General features: G+C 45.5%; 2 protein-coding genes across 2 annotated transcripts in view; one reads left to right on the top strand and one right to left on the bottom strand.

Moving 5' to 3' along the window:
• Maf (MAF bZIP transcription factor) overlaps positions 1 to 17,781 on the top strand; it is a 333,632-nt gene extending 315,851 nt beyond the window's left edge. The window contains exon 2 of the mRNA XM_075977405.1: positions 17,626 to 17,781. Coding sequence (XP_075833520.1) covers positions 17,626 to 17,656 — 31 coding nt within the window. The 3' untranslated portion in view covers positions 17,657 to 17,781. The remainder of the gene's footprint in view (positions 1 to 17,625) is intronic.
• A 77-nt stretch (positions 17,782 to 17,858) lies between these two features.
• Positions 17,859 to 21,980, bottom strand: part of Wwox (WW domain containing oxidoreductase) — an 871,622-nt gene continuing 867,500 nt past the window's right edge. Inside the window, exon 9 of the mRNA XM_075977401.1 lies at positions 17,859 to 18,956. Coding sequence (XP_075833516.1) covers positions 18,768 to 18,956 — 189 coding nt within the window. The 3' untranslated portion in view covers positions 17,859 to 18,767. The remainder of the gene's footprint in view (positions 18,957 to 21,980) is intronic.

Here is a 21,980-nt window from a genome sequence, read left to right as displayed (position 1 = left end):
AGCCGTTTGGTTGAGATTGTCTCCTTTCCAATCCTGAAAACCCCCAGTCTTGGGGAAACCCCCTCTGCAGCAGGCAACAGGGATTACTGGTCGACCCTTGCACATCTAACCCAAGCCAGCACGTAAGAGGTGGGCTGATGACCTGCGTTTGTGGAATCACCACGTCACAGATTTTTTTTTTTCAAACAAGCTTATTATTTGGTTGAAGCCCTTGGCGGGCTGGCTTGGAAGGGATCCCAGATTCGCTATAAATAGACAGGAAATGTTCAGGAGCCTCAGAGCTGGGCTCTTCATCATTGAATTACGTGTTGTCAGGCTCCCTCCCTGTCACTCAGAAAAACAGCCTCCCGAAGGACCAGAAAGAGATGCGGTCCCTGATGATGTACTGGAAGCAAAAGCACCATGTAAGAGCAAGAGACTCTTTAGGGTTTAGTCCAGTTCCCTCATTCTAACCAGGCTAAGTGTTTCTCTGTGTCCCCTTAAGGAACGGGAAGCAGTAGCCTTGTTGAATGGCTCAAAATGATAGCAGTTCTCTGTGGATTGCTTTAGTCGGATGCGTGAACACCAGCTTGTAGAATGTGACTAAAATCTGCCTTTCCTTTGTATGGCCAATGCAAGGAAAATACAGCCCTGAGAAATATTTGCTCAAAGCGTCTGACACAGGAGCCACAGCATGAAGGAGGAGAACCCCGGAGGCCTAGGTTGTCACCAGGCTCCCCAGGGGAGGGAGAATTTGCAGCCACCTCTGTCCAAAGAACTGAGAATGATGGTCTTAAAATTGGCAGGTCCACCGTGATGATGATTTATGGCCAACTGGAACCAGGATGATGAGATGGTGCAGAGGCTGGGCTAAAGCCGTTCACACAGAAGGACAGGCCAGAGAGCCGAAAGCCTGTCACCTCCAGGGCCTGTATTTTTAAGAAAGCATTTACCAAACTCTTATTAAGCATCCACTTTGGGTCAGGCACAGTACAGGGTATAGCAAGGAGCAGAATCACATTGGGTTATAAGTGTGGGAGGAAGGTAGATACTGTTACGACAGAAGAGAGAAGGAAAACTGGGAAGGGAGGAAGAGGAAGAGGTGTGTTAAGTGGGAGGAGGGAGGCAGAAGATAGAAAAAGAATCAAGAAGACCAGGTCAACGGAAGAGCAGCAAACTCCTCTGTAGAAAAGATTTAAACCAAAGCTTTTAAAGTTTTTAAAGTCCTAAGTAAAGAAAAGAGCCAGGTCATTTAAAGAAACGAGTTAAAAACTTCTGGATGGTGCGAACTTTAAAAAAAACTTTTTTTTTTTTTTTTACCAAATTGGTACCCTAAGTCCCTCAATGATAAATGATGGATAGAACTGATTTGGGGAGACAAATTGTATTGAAACACCCACACGAATGATTCATCTTAGTAGACACGTTCCATTCGCTCACCCGACTGTGCGATTTTGTTTTTGTTAAGAGTCTTGGGCTCGGGTGCTGATTTCAGCCTCTCTCGGTGTCCCCCACACTTTGAGAAGCAGCAGTAGACAGAATCCACGCACGCACATCCCCAGAGCTGAACGGCCCCGTCTCCAGCAGTGTGCAGCACAGGCGGCTGAGCAGAATCAGAACGCTCTGCTAAAGTGAAAACGAGATGAAAAGGATTGAGACGGAGACACGCGATGGTTAAGTTAATCTTCAGGGGAGGGAAAACATGTCAGAGAATGTAAACCAGAACAGCCTAGCCCTGTTACAATTCTGCAGAGGGAATTAAATTCCTATGGAAAAACAAGACTTCTGATTAGGAAAGGATTTGACTGCATAGAAAAATCTGGAACATTGGTCTATTAAAAATACTTGTAAAACCAGGGGAATCATGTAAGAAATTAGAGGGCTAAAAGAAGTGGGAGCGCTCAGGCTGTTGGAAATATAGTTATTATTTCAGATGCCGGATCATATTAGCAAGACCGTACAGAAGAGAAAATTGCTTTGAATTCTGAGAAGCAACATTTGTGATCAGGTAGCATATTTAATTCAAAGCGGCCTTCTTAACTCTTTGTAGGTAACTTAAAAGAAAGAAGAAATCTCAGGGCTGGAGATGCAGTCAGTGGCAAAGGGTGGGCTTAACATGCATCGGGCTCAGGGTACCGGGGACACTGCTCTTGCAGAAGACGCAAGTTCCCAGTCGCTGTGTCAGGCGGCTCCCAACTGCCTGCAGCTGCAGCTCCTGGGGGATCCAATGCTTCTGACCTCCCATGTGCCTCCTGAATTCACATGCACACATCCATACACAGATGCAAACACAGACACAGAATTTAAGATAAAATAATCTTTTTAAAAATTGCTGTTTATCAGGAGACATCCAGATTAGTAAAAATGATCTATTGCCATGCCAAACATACCTGAAATTGTAAAGTAAGCAGGGTAGAGGCTGGCTAGAACATCAATGGGAATTATATATACATGTATCCAAAACGGGAAGCAAAGTCAAACATACTGGGGAAATCTGCCCTATGTAGACATTCTAAGCATATTTAGAAGGAAACGGTTTTTTTTTTTTTTGTTGCAAAGAATAATAATTCAGCAATTCACATTGATTTGGGTGTGCTGGGACAGTATCTCCATCTTCCATCTTTTAATGAAATTGTTTTGACATAAACTCAAATGGAGTTAGTGAAGGCATGTATGATTAATTTCTTCATCTTATTTTTTCCCAACAAAGCCTGATTGGAAGGTTTTGTTCAGCTGTAGTATAAGGGCTGGGAGTCTGCAGATGTCCCCAACCTGCTCCATGTTAGGTCTAATGAGAAAGAGGTGCCTTGGGGGCCTCACAAGGACTGTTTGGACAAAACTCTCTTCCCTCCTCCTCTATGCCCGATGTCCAAGGGTTCAACTTCAGGGCTCAGCAAAGAGGAAGCTGTACTAAACAGGGCTGCAAGCATCTGTGGGAGCCACCAATTGAGGGAAATTACTGATTGCCCTGATGCACCTGAAGAGCCCTTAGGCTAGTAACAAAAAGCTGGGAGGGAGGTCCCCACAGAGAAGGGATGATGCAATGGGATAGTAACAAAAATGCTTGGTGGGAGGTCTCCATAGAGAAGGGTTGATGCCTAGTAGACAGAGACACCAAACTTAAACTTTGTTTCCTTTCCCACTGGATAGGCCACTCAATTCCGAAGCCGTTACCTTCTTAAACTGTTCTCTTTGGACCAATTTTCTGAATCTTAAACTGTTCTCCTTGGACCAATTTTCTGAATCTTGAACCCCATGGATTTTTTTTTACTACTCTGGCCACTTGGGTGGGCTCTCCCCTCTTTTACCTTCCTTCTTCTTAGTCCTCAGCACAGTTGAAATACTCTCATTTTAAGGATGCCTTCCCTGAGAAGTTGCTTTAGGAGCCCCCCCCCCCCCCCCCACACACACACACTGGCCTTATACACCAAAGCATCCAGCTGTATTTTCTTTATAGTGTCTATTCCCAGCACATACTGTCTTGTTTCTCAATTGTTCTGCTTTCTTTGTCACCTTACTACAGGATGTGAGTTCCATTAGAACAAGACTTCTTTGAGAGTCTGAAAGAACAGCCAAAATTTTTGAAAGGCAAATGGAAAACTGCTGTAACAGAAAGTGGGTGGCTTGTTAGGCCTGTGGATGAATGGAAGGATGGGTGAGCATATGGGCAGATGGATGGATGGATGAATGGATGGATGGCTAACAGAGGGAGGGGTGGGCAGATTGATTGATAATGAATGGATGGTTAATGAACAGATAGATGGATGGAGAGCTAGATGGTAGGATTAATGCATGGATGGGCAGGTAGATGGACACAAGGAATTTCTAATCAGGGTAACTTTATTCAGGGACATTTTTCTTGGGTAAAGATCAGACGTTAATTCTTAAACTCAAACCCTTTGCTGTAAGAAGATGTTTATCAGTGTGGGTACCAGATGTGCAGATAAAGAAGTTTATCATCAGTGTGGTACCAGATGTACAGATAAAGGGGAAGAAGGTCAGGGGACAAAACAAAACAAAAACAGAGCACCTGAGGGAAGATATAACATTTCAACAAGACAGAATGGCCATGTGCCTTAATATACATGTTTCCATTCCATAGAGAGCATTGCTGTATCTGTTTCTGGGCTTGAATGCCTACTCAGTGTCTCCAAGCCAAGGTTTCTATATAATTGCCCCTCACTCACAGCTGGCAAGAGAACCTTGATCATGCCGTGCCCCTCTATGCCCTACTGCCTCTAAGTTGTCCACTCTGATGATGATCTTCATCAAACAATAGAAAAGCCTCGTGCTACCACAGATGATCTATTTAAGACGATGGTTTTGGAGGCTTGGAAGATGACTCACTGGATAAAGGATTCCTGTACACACATGAGGACCTGAGTTCAGAGACTAACAGCCAGCACATAGAATCCCAGTGTGATGGGAGAGCAGATAGGAAAATTCCTGGGCTTCCTATCAGGCAGTCTAGTCAATTTGTGAATTACTCTATGAAGATTTATGCTAAACCCCAAGGGATTTCAGCAACACAAAGTTCCTCCTTTTCTGAGGGTCTGACCTTGTGGGAATGATTGCAACAGTTCATGAAATGGCAATAGGCATGACCTGTCCAGAGAGCAGTGTTCTACAACCGTGAGCAACACTCCAATCTTTGGAAAATCGGGGTTGTAGGACAGTACTGTTGTCTGTACTACAAATGAAAAGCCCTGGATGCTGTCTTTCAGGAGCTTCTCAATGCTGTAAAGCTTCTTCTGTGGCCTTTTTTCTAGGCCACCTTTCCCAGGAGACTCTGAGAATAAAGGGCCCCAGGAAAGGTCCTCATCAAAACCATTGGCTGAGTGATTACGGTGGGTCAGGTCAAAGCCTGAGGCACCCAGGACCAAACCAAGTATATCCACAACTGGAAGGGAACTCCCTAAAGGTCAAAAGTCAACAGAAATCAGGTCAGTAGAGAAAGTTAGAGTGAATAGCCTCTCATGGCCCATCACAATGGGACACACTCAGAATCGTGGCTCATGGTGCTTTGGGTTGGACCATCAACTCTTGTCTGAAAGCTCTTTTCCCTTCAGGGGACATTTGGTGATGTCTGCAAATAGTTTATCACTACAGGGGAGGGTGTTGCTACTGGCAACTGGTAGACCTAAGTAAAGGATACAAGAGCAGTCTATAGAACAAAGGATGGCTTGGTCAAACAGAGAAGGAATGACCTAGCCAGGAAGTTGGTAGCGCTGAGGCCAAGGGATGTTGGAACCCATCTGAAAGCTTTAAAGGTGCCTTTATCACAAGTGGGCTCTGAGTCAGGGCATAGGGACTTGAAGTTTTCAGGTCCCTAGAGTTCAAAAGCCCAGGAGATGTGCTCAAGAAAACAACCCCCATGCTAAAAGACCTTTGAGAAGAAAGAAAAATGGGGAAAATATTCCACCAGCCATTTCCAGCAGCTATTTGCCAAGCAGTATGCTTATTAGCCAATTACAGAAGAGATTTACCGGCTGGAATTGCATGTTCATTTATGTAGGGCCCAAACTATTTTCTCCCCAACCACCAGCAAACTCCATGGGGCTTTAATGTGACCGTAGACCGAGTCAGCTAATAGAGCCAGGGTGTTAATGGGAGCCCAGGATTTATTCTTTAATTGTTTCTGTGGCTCCCCGTCCTGGGGAGGTATTTGTCTTGGTACGCAGACACCAACAGTGAGCTGTAACGCCACACACAGGATCACGACGGCTTTTTAATTATTATTTCATCTGTAATTATAGGCAAGTTCCCTTTGTTATTCAGAGATTCATGAAAATATTTTAATTGGAATGGCCAGTGTCTTTCCCCTGACCATCTCTCAAGGTCGGCCCTAGTGATCAAAGGCTATTCCACCATTGGGGAAACTTGAGCGGCTGAGGCTCTAAAGCAACTCAGAAGCATTATTGAAAATTTTGGATTTGAGGTGGTTTTTTTTTTCAAGACTTATGGCCCAGTTGAAATGGGGTCAAGTGGAGCACTAAAGAATTTAATTAGAAATGTCCTCTCCAGATCTGGATGACTGTAAAGCTCGCTAGGCTGTCCCTGGAGAGCTGAGAGTCAATGGCTATGGGGATGGAGTATATATTTTTTTCAAACTCATAATAAGAAGGAGCTATGTGGGGCGGAGGCGATGGCTCAGTCGGCAAAGCATTTGTTAGGCAAGCGAGAGAACCTGAGTTCGATCCCCAGAACCCATGCCGGAAAAAGTTCGATGTGACAGTGTGAACCTGGAATGTCAGCCCTGGAGAGGCAGAAGCAGGAGGACTCCAAAGGTTCACTGGCCATCCAGGATGGGTGAATTGGAGAGCTCCAGGTTTGGTGAGATAACCTGCCTCAAAATATAATGGGAAGAGCATCTGAGGAAGGCACCTGACAGCAGCCTGTGGCGACAGGGGCAACCAAATGCATGGATGCCCACACACAAAAGAAGGAAAGAAACTACAGCTGGGTGTGTTAGCTTACACCATTAATTTTAGTGCTTGGGAGGGAGAGGAAAGAAGGTCAAAAGTTCCAGTATTTGAACATCATGGCGGGGAAGGGGGCTGGGGATCTTCTGAGGTGCTGTAGGAGCCTGGAAAATATGAGAGGAGGGAATGAGAAGAGAAGAGAGAAGGTCTAATCGGAGGGTAAGAAAAGGGATTTGGGCTTCTAGTTCCACCTCAGACGATGGCCCAGGCAACTCCACTCACGTCCCTTCAGGGGTTTCAAGGCTGAACATCAAAGGAGAACTTCAGGGTGGGGGGGGGTGTTTATTCATGGATGTGGGACAACGGAAAGACAAAACCAACAAGACCATATAAACCAGTCATTTACACTAGAGGAAATACAGGGTTTGGTGGAATTAGAGGGAAGACATACTGAAGGGTCTGGCAACTGGTTCTTTGTTGGGTGACCCAAAGATAGGAGCTACGAGCCCTATTTCATGATAGGAGAATGGGGATTCTTTCTCCTGGATGTCCTTTTGAACCCAGGGGCTTCAGCTTCCTCAGGACCAACTTTCAGCAAACTTGGAAGCTGGGTTTTCTAGACAACTCTAACTCACATTGCATTTGAAAACTAAATATGCATTAACAGTAATTAAAGCATGTTGGTTCATGAATAATACACTACTTTACACTATTTGTAGGGTGTAATGAGACACGCTACTAAGCCGACAACAAACATTCCATTGTGTGATTGCCGACTGTTTTATAAGATACTGAACACGGTCATTTATTTTATTATCATGTGTATTATCAAGCTATTCCTTTTTAACAAATTATTTTTCCAGGTATCTGGGGTCTTTGTTTGTAATCTGGCTGAAGGCAGAAAGGAAATTAGTTGGGTGGTCTGTGGTGCTGAACTAACAATACCTGGCGTCTTGCAAACAACTCTTGCCATTGGTGGTCCCTGTGTGCGCGGCTTTTCAGTGTGAAGAAATGTGTTGCCTTTGGCCAAGGTCAGTCGTACACTTAGTGATAAGGAAGTTGCTCCTGAGCGAAGGAACAGAGAGGATGGGCAGGTCTGTGACATGGATGTTCAGGTGTGCGTGGATGTTGGTGTGTGGAAGGTGTGCATGTGTGTAAGTGTGTGCATGTGCATTTGGGGGCCAGAGAACAGCCTCAGGTGTCATCCCTCAGACCTACTTTTTTTTTTTTGAGACAGAGAGTCTGCTTGCCTGGACCTCTCTCAGAATGCCAGTGACCCTGTCTCCATTTCCTTAGTGCTAGGATTACAAGCACACACCAGGATGCTCAGTCTTTTTAAGACATAGGTTCTGAGGATCATATTCATGTCCTTGTGCCTGCAAGGCAAGTGTTTCACCAACTTGGCTTTCTCCTTTGCCCTGTGATGCTTTAACTTGTCCAATGAATGCAAAAACTGATGTGTGACCCTTTTCCATTTCACGTGAATCCAATTACCTAGTTATAAAATGTCAATGTGTGTTTCCAATGGGGAGTTTCATTGTCACCCCCGGTCCTCGGAGTGAGGCACAGTTAGGAGAGAAGAGCTCTTAATCCATTATGTGGGTCACTTTTATTTCCACACCCACTTTCTTGACTGTTAAAAACTTGATACTTTGTGGGACTTCTTTCTGGTTTATATCTGATGCTTACTTAAAAACACGATTTACAGAGAGCTCACATCCAGTTCTACCCAAGGAACCAGATCAGAACACCAGCTCAGTAGCCTTTCCCTTTCCTCCACCTTGCCCAGCTAGCCCCATCAAGGCTTAGATGTCAAAATTTTGAAGCTCTGCCCCAGAAGAGCTCATTGGCAAAGAATGGACAAGCCACAGATTTGAACATTTTGGCTTCTTGATTTTTCACTCAGGTGTTCACCATTCCTCGGCTGTGTCTGCCACCGAGCCTGGGTATTCCCTCCAGCCCCTTTCACTGGAGGCAAAACTAACGCGACTGGAGAAAAAAAATGGCATTTCTCATCTTAACTTGCTTTTCCGTGAATTTTTTAAATCAATATTTGAGTGCTCAGCCAGTAAAGTGCTTAGCATGCAAACAAGGAGACCTGAACTTGATCTTCAGAACTCACACATAAAAGAACCAGGCACAATGGTGCACACTTGGAATCCCAGGGCTGGGGAAATGGAGCTGGGTGGATCCCTGGGGCTTGTTAGACAGCCAGCCCAGCTTACTCAGCCAGCCTAGGCCAGTGAAAAACTCTGTCTCCAAAGAACAAGTTTGAGGCCTGGAGAGATGGCTCAGTGGTTAGGAGCACTTGCTGATATTCTAGAGGACACGTTCGGTTCCCCGAATCGATACAGGTCAGTTTACCTGTAATTCCAGCTCCAGAGGATCCAATGCTCTCTCCTGAACACGGATGACACCCATATAAATGGCATGCACTTATACTGACACACATGCATATGTACAAATTAAAAAGTCTTTAAGAAAACAAAGTACACGGTATTGGTATCTGAGGGATAACACCTGGGGTTGGTTATTCGTGAAAGGTGAGATACATTCTTAGAAATCTGGGCTAGAAAAAATGTCTCTGAAAGAAATCTCCAAGCCGGGCCGTGGTGGCGCACGCCTTTAATCCCAGCACTCGGGAGGCAGAGGCAGGCGGATCTCTGTGAGTTCGAGACCAGCCTGGTCTACAAGAGCTAGTTCCAGGACAGGCTCCAAAAAAACCACAGAGAAACCCTGTCTCGAAAAACCAAAAAAAAAAGAAATCTCCAGGTTCTTAAAATGGTCTTCTCAGTGAGCTTATGAGAACTACTTTCATGTGCTTTATCACACGCTTTATGGATTTTTTTTTAATTTTGTGTGTGTGTGTATATGTGAGTGCATACGCACATATGTGTGCATGTGTTTGGAAGTCTTTCTCAGTCTTTTCATTTTTTGTGATAGGAAATCTCAGTGAGCCTAGAGCTTGTCATTTGGGCTAGATGAGCTGGCCAGGAATTATGGATGCTGTTGCTATGTCCTCAATCCTGGGATTGCAGGCATACACTACCATACCTGTTTCGTTTATGTGGGTTTTGAGGAATCTACATCTGGCTCTACATGTTTGCACATCAAGTTCTTTGTAGCCTAAGCCGTTTTCCTACCTGATAGTTTTTAATCTTTAAAAGGAGTTTGGTGGAAGGGGTATCATCAGGTCAACTGGGCAGAAGAAGGATCATTGGACAACCCCACTAGCTTAGCTGTAGAATCCGATCTGACCTGTGATTATTCTCTTGTGTAATATGGTTTCTTGGGATCACAGAATTCTTTCATATCAATGATCATGCCCACATGGCTCAAGACCACCTCACCAGGTGAGGCAGAGCACAGGCTGACTTCCTGCAACCGAGGCCTCCTCCAGTGGACAATCCACACTCCCCACCTGTGAGTCACACATCCTGTGAGCTACTTCTACCTCTGACCCATAGGAGGTGCCCACCTTATCTAGGCCAAGGACAGAAGTCAAGGCCAAACTACTGTGCTAGAGAACACATCCCTTGCTTTAACCACCTCCTGCATGCAATCTTCAGGAAAACTCTTTGAAATTTAATTCCAGAAAAATCAACTAAATAAAAACTAAGGCTAGTTCTCCAAGTGAGGACTTTCCTAGAGGTTCCCTAACATGTATGTCTACTGAGTATTTACAGGATCAGTGGCTACTCACAGGTGCCCTGAGTGATTGATGCTCACCTCTTAAAAATGGAGGGCTCAGAGTTGTGTTTTTGATAATTTTTTTCTGTGAGCAACTACCCGGCAAATTGATACGGCTCCCCTTTAATTAGATAGTGGGGCTGCATGCTTAATGCTGCTTGCAGAGAGCCTATAAAAATGAAGTCAAATTAATACATGGATTACTGTTAATTCTAGGCTACAGAATTCAGGTTTTTCTAGGAGAAGGCAAAGGTTGGAACCCTATGGCCAATCTGTCAAAATTAAATCCAGTATCTTTCATTCTGAAATGGAGAAAAGAGATGCAAGGGGCACCAAAGATTTTTCCCCGGACCCTCTGCGGACGACCATTGCCCTGGATAGCAGGATCAACAACCCTACATCTGGAGCCTGCTTGTGTCCGCCATATCCTCCCTCCCCTCTCCGCAGACGGATGGAGGTAGCCCTGCATAGCCTACATGCCTCGCACCATTAGCCCTCCCTCACTGCCCAGCTCACAACAACGGGCCCCAGTCTTCAGGCTGTTCATAATATTCTGACACTTTTATAGCTCCCCTGCTCTCTGCCAGGGCTGGCAGCTCCCTCAACTCGCAGAGCAAATTCCACAGACAATAGAAAGACAGCTCTCACTGCAGACGAAGGGTCAGGCAGCTCTTTAACAGGCCATCAAAGAGACACCCGGCAAAACGCCTACCTTCCAGAGGAGCGGTGGGCGCCCACCAGACTATCCTCTGACAACTGAGTTACTGTTTATTTTGTGGCCACGCTAAAACCTGTTGCCAGGGGATAGAATAGCCCATACTGACCTGGAGTAGGGATGTAAAAGGAAAATTATTCGACTTCTGCCATGGCCATGATCTCTGTTAAGGATAAAAATCACAGACTCGGGTGTTGTCTGTCTTTCCTTCCTTCCTTCCTTCCTTCCTTCCTTCCTTCCTTCCTTCCTTCCTTCCTTCCTTCCTTCCTTCCTACCTTTCTAACTATTTTTTTCTTTGATAATTTCCCACATGCACTCCATGCACAGCCTCCCCCTACTCTCCTGCCTTCATTCTACTCCCTATGAGATCTCTTCCCATGTTCATGCTCATTTGTTGTGTTTGTGGCCACTGACTCTAGGGCTGTCTGTGTGACCATGGTTTTGGGTCCTACTAGCCTTAGCAGATATACAACTAAGAAAAAGAAAAAAGTTCTTCCTCTCTTAGAATTTATCTGCAGTGTTCCCTGGGCCTGAGAAGGGATGGTATAAATGTTGTTTGGGGATGAGCCTTCAACTCCCTTCAACTCTCTTTTATTCCCAGCATCTTGGGCACCACCATTCACTGCACAAAGAAACTCTCTGCTTAAGGCTGGGACTAGCTTTTGTTTGTGGATATTAACAGAGATTTTGTTAAACAGCAGTAGGCTTCTTACTTAGATTTATGAATTAAAGAGTGACTGGTTACTCCCATACCGCTCATGCCACCATTGCACAGGTGAGCCTATCTTGCCTAGTTGGTTGGTTTTATGGCTTAGAGTGCTCACAACTGGGCAAAATGACAGATGCTTTATTTCTCCAAGCAGTGTATGCAAAAGTTTCTGGCTTGATCCCAGCTTGCTTTCTCTATATCTTGCAGCCTAGGTATAGGGTGTGTGCTATTATAGAGAATGCTGGTTAGAGGGTCAATTCTTTTTGATATTTATCATGATTATTTCAAGTTTTACTGCAGACTGTGTGCTTTCAGTCCTTCACCTCCCACAGAATTTAAACAACTCTTGAAATGGTCTAAAACCAAAATAATACTGTTTTCAGATTCTGAGAAGAATGCTGCCGTCTGCTCAGAATTCCTCCTGATATCAATTGGTATGTGAACATGTCTGTAAGCAGGTGTGTTCACTATTAAGTGGTTTCATATGTGAAGGTCAGAATTGAATATAGGGTTCCCCCTTCTATTGTTGGCTACCTTACTGTTAGAAAGAGGGTCTCTCGGTGAGCCTGGAACTTACCATTTCATCTTAGACTGGCTGTTCAATGAGCCCAGAGGATCCTCTTGTCTCTGATCTTCCTGTTCTGGGGCTACAGACATCTGTCACCACACCAGGTGTTTACGTGAATGCTGAAGAACTGAACTCTGGTCCCCATGCTTGCATGGTGGCGCTTTACCCCTCAACCTTCTCCCCGGGCCCTGCCAGTAACTTCATCCAAGTGACCTCATCCAAGGCTTGCTGATGAGTATAGCCATTTGCACAAGTATTTTTTTACTTTCCCATATAGTTGAAAAACTTCCCATGTGTAGAGATGAGACAGAGAATGATATCAAGGCTTTGACTTATCCCTTAGCACAAACTGAGCAAGCAACCTTAGAACACGGTGTAGGAAGGGGCTGGTCATATGTACACACAGCAGGTTCTGCCAGTGTTGGTTGTAAATGTTCAAAGGTAATAGGACTGCACCGAGGAAGAGAGACAAGGAGTTGAACAAATACAGTATGCAATATAACCTTGGATTGTTTACTTTCCTAACACTTACTTATTTGTGTATATGTGTGTGTGGTACGTACTGGCCATGGCTCATGTGTGGAGGTCACAAGACAGTTTGCAGTTCCCTCCTTCCACCTGTGGTTCTGGGTAAGGGATGGGATGACGTCATCAGGTGAGGTGACAGTGCCATCGTCACCTGTTGCACTATCTAGCCAGTCCCAGTTTTTTAATTCAGGTAACAGAATTTGTCTGATTCACTACAATATTAATGTGATTTGGATCACACACACACCACACACACACCATAGCCACATCCATGCTTATCAACTGCCCAGGCTTCTAGAAATGCGTTTTACATTTTTATACACAGAAGCTGAGTTTCTGGGTCAGGGCTTTCATTTGTTTTCTGTGTACATTTTTTTTTATACGTGTGTGTAGGAATGTGGAGGCCATAGGGCGATGCTCAGTGTCTTCCTCAATCACAATCTACCTTACTTTTCTGGGATAAGATCTCTCATTGCCCTGGGGCTTACCAACTTAACTTGGCTCAGCTGGCTGGTCAGGAGACCCGGGACTCCGTCTACCCACTTTCACTTCCCCAGCACCAGACTGCAAGCAAATGCCTGGCTTTTAAAAACAGGCATGCTGGGGCCCCAACTCGGGTGCACACCGGGCATTGTACAGACTCACCATTTCCCGCACTCTCCGTAGTGATTACTGTGATTTTACTGACTACTTTATTCTAAACGACACTTCTTGCTCTGCTGGTGAATGTAAGCCTGCTTTCCTCTACAGATGCTTCTGTGCTAGAGACTTCTTGACAGCAAGCAGGGTGAGACATCTGAACAGTTTAGGTGCTTACCTGGGGAAGCTCTGTCTAGCCTCCCTCCAGGTAAAGAATCTGAAGACTGCCATGAAAAGTAGTGAAAGGCCAAACACTTCAGCGCATGGGCCCCGGAATCTAGGCCAGCCCAGGTACAAGTCCTCAGAACTGAGTCTAAAGCCGGCCGGGGTGGGGGGCAGGGGACTGTCTCAGCACACCAGGCAGACTCCCAACCATGTCCTGGTGCTGCCAGGAAAGTCTGTAGACTCTCCCCCAGGGCTTCTTACACAGCGGAACAGCAAGCCTCAGGCAGAGGCCGGCGGGTCCTGCTCACCCAAACTTCAGCTGGCGCCTTTCTGTTTTCTGCATTCAGTCATTTTTATTTCGCTGATACAGAGTTCCTGGGCTTCTCTGCCTGGGTTCCAGGTGGAAGGGGCACTGCACACTCAGGAACTTGTTCAACTGAGGAAAATAAACCAATCAAGAGCCTGAGTGAAAAACTCTTGCGATTCCCCCTCCCCTCCACCCTCCCTCAGCACACAGTAGAGGTAAAGACCAGCCATGAGGGCATTTCGAGACAAGTCTCTCATATGTAACTACTGAGAATCAGAAAATACTCTATATTGTTTGAAACTTGCAGCCTCCTTGGTACCCCTCGGGTAAAGTCTTTTTTTGTTGTTGTTGTTTGATTTTGTTCTTCTGGACAGGGTTTCTCTGTGTGATAGTCCTGGCTGTCCTGAAACTTACTTTGTAGACTAGGCTGGCCTCGAACTCACAGCGATCCGTCTGCCTATGCATTCCAAGTGCTGGGATTAAAGGTGTGAGCCACCACTGCCCGGCTTTGAGTAAAGTCTTATGAAATCTTTTTTAAAGTTTTATAGATGCCTAGAAACAGAAAATAAAGCAAGAGAGGGGTGATGGAGGAGGGACAAGAGAATGTTCAGATGAGTGATGGGGTCACTATTTGCATATGCCGATGTCAGCCACTCAGAGTAGCTTCCCTCCCTCCCTCCAGGATGCAGTGGGAGATGGCCCGGGAAATGCAACAGTGGGAAAATAGACCACCTCTATGATTGATATAGCATAAATAACATTTAATAGATGTAGAAAGTGTGTCAGCTACCAAGATGTGGCCTTCTGGGAACTCCCAGCTAGTGTTGTTAGCACAGGAGCCAGTGAGAGCTAACCAAAGACATTTGGAGCGTTTGTTTTGGCCTGGGTACCAGATTCAGATGAGGTCAGTGTCCTGCTGCAGTGGCAATTGGAAAGGAAAGGAAACAGGATGCTCTTCGATTGGACACTGTGGTAAAGATTAGACACCTCGACTAGACTGCTCTTCTCCCATCCACACCTCTCTCTCTCTGCTCATACTCTGAATTTCCATGCTAATTAAAATTGTGAACTCTCAGCCGGGCGATGGTGGCGCACGCCTTTAATTCCAGGACAGGCTCCAAAGCCACAGAAAAACTCTGTCTCGAAAAACAAAAAAAAAAAAAAAACAAAAAAAAAAAAAATTGTGAACTCTCCCCAGTGGGAGAATGAAGGAGCGAGGCTTAGGCTCCTAGGGAATCTTATGCATAAGTAGACATCGCTTGTGACAAGATGATGTTGGAATAAGTTTGAAACAGTAAATAGTACACTTAGCATTGACAGGGCTGTAAGCACACACACACACGCCTCTGGGCAGCACAACATCCCTGAAACACACCAATCCTGTAAGAGTTTCTGGGATCCCTGAAAACCAACGCCAGGCCTTTCGTTTTTGAGACAGGGTTTCTCTGTTTACCCTCGGCTGTCCTGGAACTCACTCTGTAGACCAGGCTGGCTTCGAACTCACGGAGATCTGCCTGCCTCTGCCTCCCAAGTGCTGTGAGTAAAGGCATGTGTCATCATTGTCTCATGGAGAAATGAATTCTTAAAAGGAAAAGTCTAGATATTTAGAGATGCTAACTGAAACGCTGGTTCTAACAGTATAAACTAGAAGTTACCTAAAGTCCCATAGTAGAAACATGGGTCTATAATGATGATAGGCATCTAGTAAAGTCAGGGAAATATTTGAAAAACAAGATGATTTTTGTGGGGGAAGGAATTAGAGCAAGGGTACACAAATCAAATGCTTGAGCCAAAAGCAAAGACTTGAGAGGTAATACGGAAAGACGACCTAATCTGTATTTAAATTTAGCAATATTACTCGGCTTCTTTTCTCTAAAGACTTATCTCTGTTGGTGCTTCGCTTCTCGTGTTCAGCAATTCAGTTCAACTTCAATGATCACAGGGATCATATTTAATGACCTTACTCAGTATTCTGAAGTGGGCTATGTCGGGACGCAGAGAGTCACGGTACAGGGCACTTACGTAGGTATTGCTCTTCTAGGTTTCCGGTTTTTGTCTGTCTTTTCAACATGCACTTACGAAAGCGATGAGTATTAGTGGTAAGATCTGGCAAGAACTTTGCAATCTGAGGCTTTCTGGCCGAGCGTTGACCTTGATGAAAGCAATTAGGCCTCTTCCTTCATTGAGGTTCAAAACAAAACTGTCCACCTCCTCATTCTAAAAGAGCAAAGCCGCAAGCCGCAGGACCATTGCTTCAGTTCTTTCTTATTGATAAGTGGTACAAGGTCTTATTCAGGCCTGGAAGTGGAGCCAGACACCTTCGGACTTAAAGAAACAGGGACAGAGAGGAACTCAGCAGAAAATGACCATGGAGAAGTTGGCTCATTCTTTTTAAGTTGGCTGTAATCTATATGGCTTCCATTAGAATGCGGGACATGACGTCCACCCACAGCTAAGCCCAGGCTGGGTCTGGACTTTTTATAGCTGGAAAACAGTGAGGGGAAGGAAATTATCTGGGTAGAACAGAAGCCCATATTGCTGGGTCAGTTGAAGGTTTGAAAGCCATTTGTAAAGCTTATAGCAGGCACTGGTCTCAGCAGGACAGCCACATCCCCGTCCTAGGTAGAAAGCTGGTTTTCCCTTTGTCAGGAGCTCACCCCTTGCATGAAGTCAGTGAGTACACACTGCTGGTCACCAGCAAGCCCCCGAAGAGGGGTGTGTTGTGGAAGGCACACGGGCTTGAAGGTAGAAAGGGTTGTCTTCCAGACCTGACGCTGCTACTCATTGAGCATAGGCTATAGAGAAGCTGCTCTCTGGATTTAAATTTCATCCCTTGAGCAAACAACCAAAGGAGACCCTTATCTGACTAAACAGATATTACAACTTTCATGGAGCTTCTACTATGGGGGTAGCAAAAGGGTAACTCACGATGTGTCCAGTGCTATCTAGTATTTAAAAAGAGAAGCATTAAGGGTAAAGGGAGGGTCATTGGGAAGATACCATGAATGACATGGACAGACATGCTACCTTATCTGAAACAGATGACATTTGAGCAGAGACCAGAAGTCACTGAGAAACAAACCTTTATGTGAGGAAAGCATTTCCACAGAGGGAACTGCAGACAAAAAGCACCTGACCTGAGGGTGTGTTTGGCATGTGTGAGGGACACTGTCCAGATGGTGCTCTACAGGAAAGGGAGAAAATGCTAGAATATGGGATGGGCAAGACAGCTGAGGTTCAAGCTAAAAGAGAACAAATGGGGGAAATGCTTATCACTCCACAAAATGAAAACTGTCAGCTAGCTCTTGCTGTGTAACAAATAATCCTGAGATTTGGTAGCTTAAAATCACAGACTCATATATTATTCATTGTAGTTCTATGAGTTAAGTGTGGAGTTTCCTTTCCTTTGGGACATCTTAGCTGGCATAAAAGGCTATAGCCAGGCTGTGAGTAACTGAAAAGCAATGGTATTTGACTCGACCCACCTGGAGGCAGAGGCCCAGAAACCTGTGCTAATGGCTGGCTTGAAGCTGTCATTCCAGGAAGAGGAACGGTGAAATATGTACATAGCCACCCTCAGCTTCTTCATCTTTAATGCCAGAGTCTCTTTATCATGTCACTGGGACTCTTCTGCATCTTAGTGACCATAAACTTTGAGTTTCAGGATTCTCATACGGGTTAATAAACCACAGGACTCAGGAGCTTATTAACTAACTGAGAAGTCGTCTCCATGTTCTTCCCTTTTTGGGAGACCGTGACGTTAGTGGAGAGGGTGAGTGTTCTCAAGTGTCTCAGGAACCATCCCTTGAAAAATGGAGATAACAATCTCTAAGTATCGGGAGTTAATGTAACGACAGTAAAATCACACGATACTCACTTTTCTTCTCTCTCTTTCTCTCACAGAAAATACGATGCTGGCATGCTTATCCCATGAGACAACTCGGCCCACAAAGCACAAAAACTAAACCCACACTCAGAGAAGAACCAAGAATGGTGTTTTTCCCGGCGTCCACAAGAAGCGCTTTATTTTTCCTCTAGATTTCTTTTATAAAAAAAAAATGAAAACAAACAAAAAACAAAACAGAACAAAAAGGACTGAGATGAACATTCAAACAAACAATCTACACTTCAGGTGATCATAGTCAAGCATGTTCTTTTATTAAGCATAGGATGGGAGGAACCAAGGGAAGCTGAAGCTAGCCACTGATTCAAGAGGACTGAGAGGCCCTGACACACCCTCAGGGAGTTGTCCTTGGAACTGTGAGTAAAGAAATGAAGGAACTACTTCCTATTTCCCACCTCAAGAATATCCCCTGTGTCTTAAGGAAACCTTGCTTCCTTCCTTGTCCACCTGTGTATCTAGGGAATGATTTGCAAAAATGTATTTGTTATAATCACTATAAAAAATGCTTGCATAGCTTTGGCAAGGAAGACAGCAAAAGGTGCTCTTGATACCCACCAGCTCAGCACACCGGCTCCCCTCTGATGGCACCAGCACATTGGTTCTGTTGGGACATGGTTTTGAGTTTCTCTCAAAGTTGCCAAGCCTGGTCAGACTTGGTAGGGAAGTATGAAACGTTGGCCTCCAGGACTGAGCTCAGCATGGAGAGGTGAACATGTTCTTTTTCTTCCCTCAATAGGGGAAAGCCAGCCTTGTGTGGCATTGGTGGCTGGGGGTGTGGGGTGGGTGCTTGGGTGGGTCAAGGGGACATTAGGTTATTCCAAAGGTAGCAGAGAATCACTGTGTTTCTACAATGAGCAAAGGAACCTACATGTTAACCATGCTTCCGGTTTCAAGGAGGCCACCACCAGAAAAGCAAGCAGATCCATGACTAACCCTGACCTACCAAAGGGACGTTATCCCTAGAAAGGCCCTGCTTCCCACTGACACTCAACCTTTCCCATTGGTTATAGCTGTTCTTACTTCTTTTGCTCTCACGGGTCTGCACTAGAGGGTGAGGGGCACCCATAGATGATGGGCTGGCAGTTATGAGGGGCAGAGCAGGGGTGGGGAAGTTGCCCAAAATTATGGGGCTCTGTTTAGCTTAGCTGGATGGACTGCCCAGTCGGTCCTGGATGAGCCTCTCGCTGAGTTCCCACAGGGCCCGGGCTGTCTCTTCGCTCTGAGCCTCTTCAGACGGCAGGCAACGGCAGCAGTTGTTGAAATACATCCCTCCGAGGCCTTCCAGCTCGGGCGCGACTGCACAGTAGACAGTGGTAGCAGCTCCCTGTTGCTGAAAGACAAAAAAGAGAAACACTTGTTTTTAAAATCAATGTTAGGATATGATATGAGCCATTCTGGCTCTCTAGAGAGTAGCGAACCATTCTCCACTTGGAAATCAGCGTGGCAAAGGGCTCAACTCTAAGCACAGGACTGCAAAGTATGGTGTGCAATAGCCTTGGACAAACAAGTCCGTAAACTCTGCTTATAAAGCTAGTGTGACTTCTCACACATCGTAGAGGAAAAGGCGTGGTAAATAAAGACACATTTCACTCTCTCATGCCAGATGCCATTTCAGCACAGAGAAAAAGATGCTGTCCTTCCCCACAGGCAAGAACAGATCCATCCAACCCTTTGACTTCTTGGTGTGCAATGTAATTTGACACCGAGAATTTTCTAGAACCTTCTTCCCAAAAGCAACCAACCACACTTGATGATGCCCCACCAAATGGGTGTCTCAAGTGAGGCTGGTGATAGATTGCCCCGTATTCTTTGCCCAGGATGCTCTTAAAGGGTAGGGTGGGTTTACAACACTGTTGCAATGTTTAATACACACACACAGTCTCACACATCCCTACAGTGATGTGTTTATTCACCCAGGAAACACTTTTCTAAATGTCATATCCGTTCTGATTTACAATAAGATATGACCTAAGGTAGGAGGCATGTTTCTTTCTGCCCATTTCAAATTCAAGTTTCTGTGAACACCAGCGATCATTTTTCTGGTCTCCTCTGGAGTCACAGTTGGGGCTGTAGCTAGGGGCGTGCTCACTGATGGGGCACCATGTCATCCCAACTGACAGAATATTGCCAGAGATGCCATAAAGAGGGCAAGAGCTCACTTTGCTTTGCAAGCCATAATTAAAAGTAATAGGCTTCTGTTCGGAAGGAGGCATGGTGAGCAGGGCTCTAATTTAAAAGCAGTACCGTTTATCTGCCGTCCTGTGATCATTTATGTGGAGAACAGCTCTTGATGCATCAACTCGCTATCAGCTGATGGGGAGCGGGGTTACCAACAAGGACCGGACGCTTGCCACAGATGTCACACTTTAGGAAAAACATTAGGGGGGTTTGCTGGTAAGAGAGATGGCTTTCTGTCCCCATGCAAACGTAACCATTTTTTCCTGCCCCTACAGGGTTGAAATTGGGTTAGATCAGAGTGTCCGTGGACAAACATCCCCATAAATGACTAGAATCATCGGAGCCAGAGTCCTGAGGGACTGTAATTTCAGCAAAATTCCATTTGGGTTTTATTTGGGACTGGTTTCTGGGTCAGGGTCAGTGGCCATATATACATTGGTCAAATGTAGCCATGTGGCTTGACTGTGGGAGAGGCGGAGAGGAGTGTGTGGAACAGATTTGATATTTGATCATATCTGGCTGCTTGAGCCCCCTGTCCGGGTTCCACCCGTCCAGGATTTGAACATCTGGCCTGTGACTGGAGCTTAATTGAATAGCAAATGGTTAGTGACTTCCAGAAGTCCCTCAACATGCTCCCCCAGCGCACCCCTCCTGCACAAACAGTGATTACTTCGGATTCAGAGATCTCTTTCTCAGTTGCTCTCCTTTTACTGACTGGCTACTAGTCTTCACCTTTCGCTGAGCACCAGGTGTTTATCTAAACCCCTGCCAGGGGGGTGTGGGATTCCTCCACATCCTTTAAGGAGGAAGAGGGCAGCCAAAGTGCCTCTGACGGAGAAGCAGAACACAAGGGCGACCCCTCAGCTAACTCAAGCCAAACAGCAACTTGCCCTCTGCTCTCTGCCGAGTCCAAGGATAAACCTTGGGCCATTTCTCTTGGATTCTCCAGCCAAGAATGATCAGGTGACTTGCCATAGACTTCTAAGTAGTGACTGAGAGAATCTAGTCCCTTCACCTCCAAATCCTCCCCTTCTCCTCTTCCCCGAGCCCTAGCTGATTCCCCTATCAGACAGTGCTTCTAATCTCACAATAGACTGTCCGATCCTGAGATAGGACCCAGGGAAGCCACCCAGAAAACTGGCCATCAGCGTTCTTCAGAACCTAATGTAGCAAACTGCCACAGTGTCCTTCTAGCGTCATGTGGCTGCGTGCTTGCATTGCTGAAACGGTGAAGGAGTTCTAAAGTCACCCAATCTAGAGTCAGGCTCACTGCGAGAGGAGGTGTGTCTTCCATGAATGGAAACTTCAAATGATGGCAGCTTGGCTGCTTTCACGGAAGTGTGCCTTTGGTGGCTGTGCTGAAAGGCACGCAGCTTTAAAAGCCCAGTGATCCACGCATGCTCACATCAATTCCTTGCCATTGGCCGTAGGGTAGTTTACAACACAAATTCTACTGCCAGTGCCCCCAGCTTTATAAAAGAACACAAAACAGGGTACAAAGGCCACCTTTGCTACCCCAAAGACTGACTGTGTCTTTTTGGCAAAGCCTCCCAGCCTGAGCCACGCGTGCTGCCACGGGCTCTTGCTTTATCTTCTCTTCAGGACAGACAATTAAGTGTTGACAATATCTTGTTGGTTCCATTCCCACTGCCTCATGGGCTTTTTGGAGAACTTTCTTTTCAGCTCTTCCAGTGGCAACCCTTGAGTGATATCTTTATACCATACGATGTGGCGACAGTCTAAAGAACAAGTTCCCACTTTGGGCTCATCAGCTTCTCAGTCTGCATGCCATCAGCCCCAGACGCAGCCGCATTAGTGAGAGCTCATTAGTAAACAAGCGTGTGCAGCTGGTAGGAGAGGAAACACTTTCAAATTGGTAAGAAAGGTTTTTTTTGTTTTTATTTTTGAGCACTTTAATCACCATCAAAAATGATTTTCGTGCCACTTTGGGGCCATCAGTACCTAAGTCAGATGAGATGAAAGAGGCATATAAAGAAAACAAGGTTAGCGCTGGTGGGATATTTGAAGGTATGACTTGCCATTTGTCAACATTGCTTTACTAGTCCATGGTGATAAAATAATAACCCCTTGACATCAGAGTACTGGCTGGAACTGTGGCTCTCTCCCAGATGGTTCTTGTTTGTTTCCTTCAGAACAATTTGTCAGGTTGAGTAGA

Source organism: Microtus pennsylvanicus, chromosome 6 (assembly GCF_037038515.1).
Source record: "Microtus pennsylvanicus isolate mMicPen1 chromosome 6, mMicPen1.hap1, whole genome shotgun sequence".
Lineage (NCBI taxonomy): Eukaryota > Metazoa > Chordata > Mammalia > Rodentia > Cricetidae > Microtus > Microtus pennsylvanicus.
This window is presented reverse-complemented; position numbering and strand designations above follow the sequence as displayed.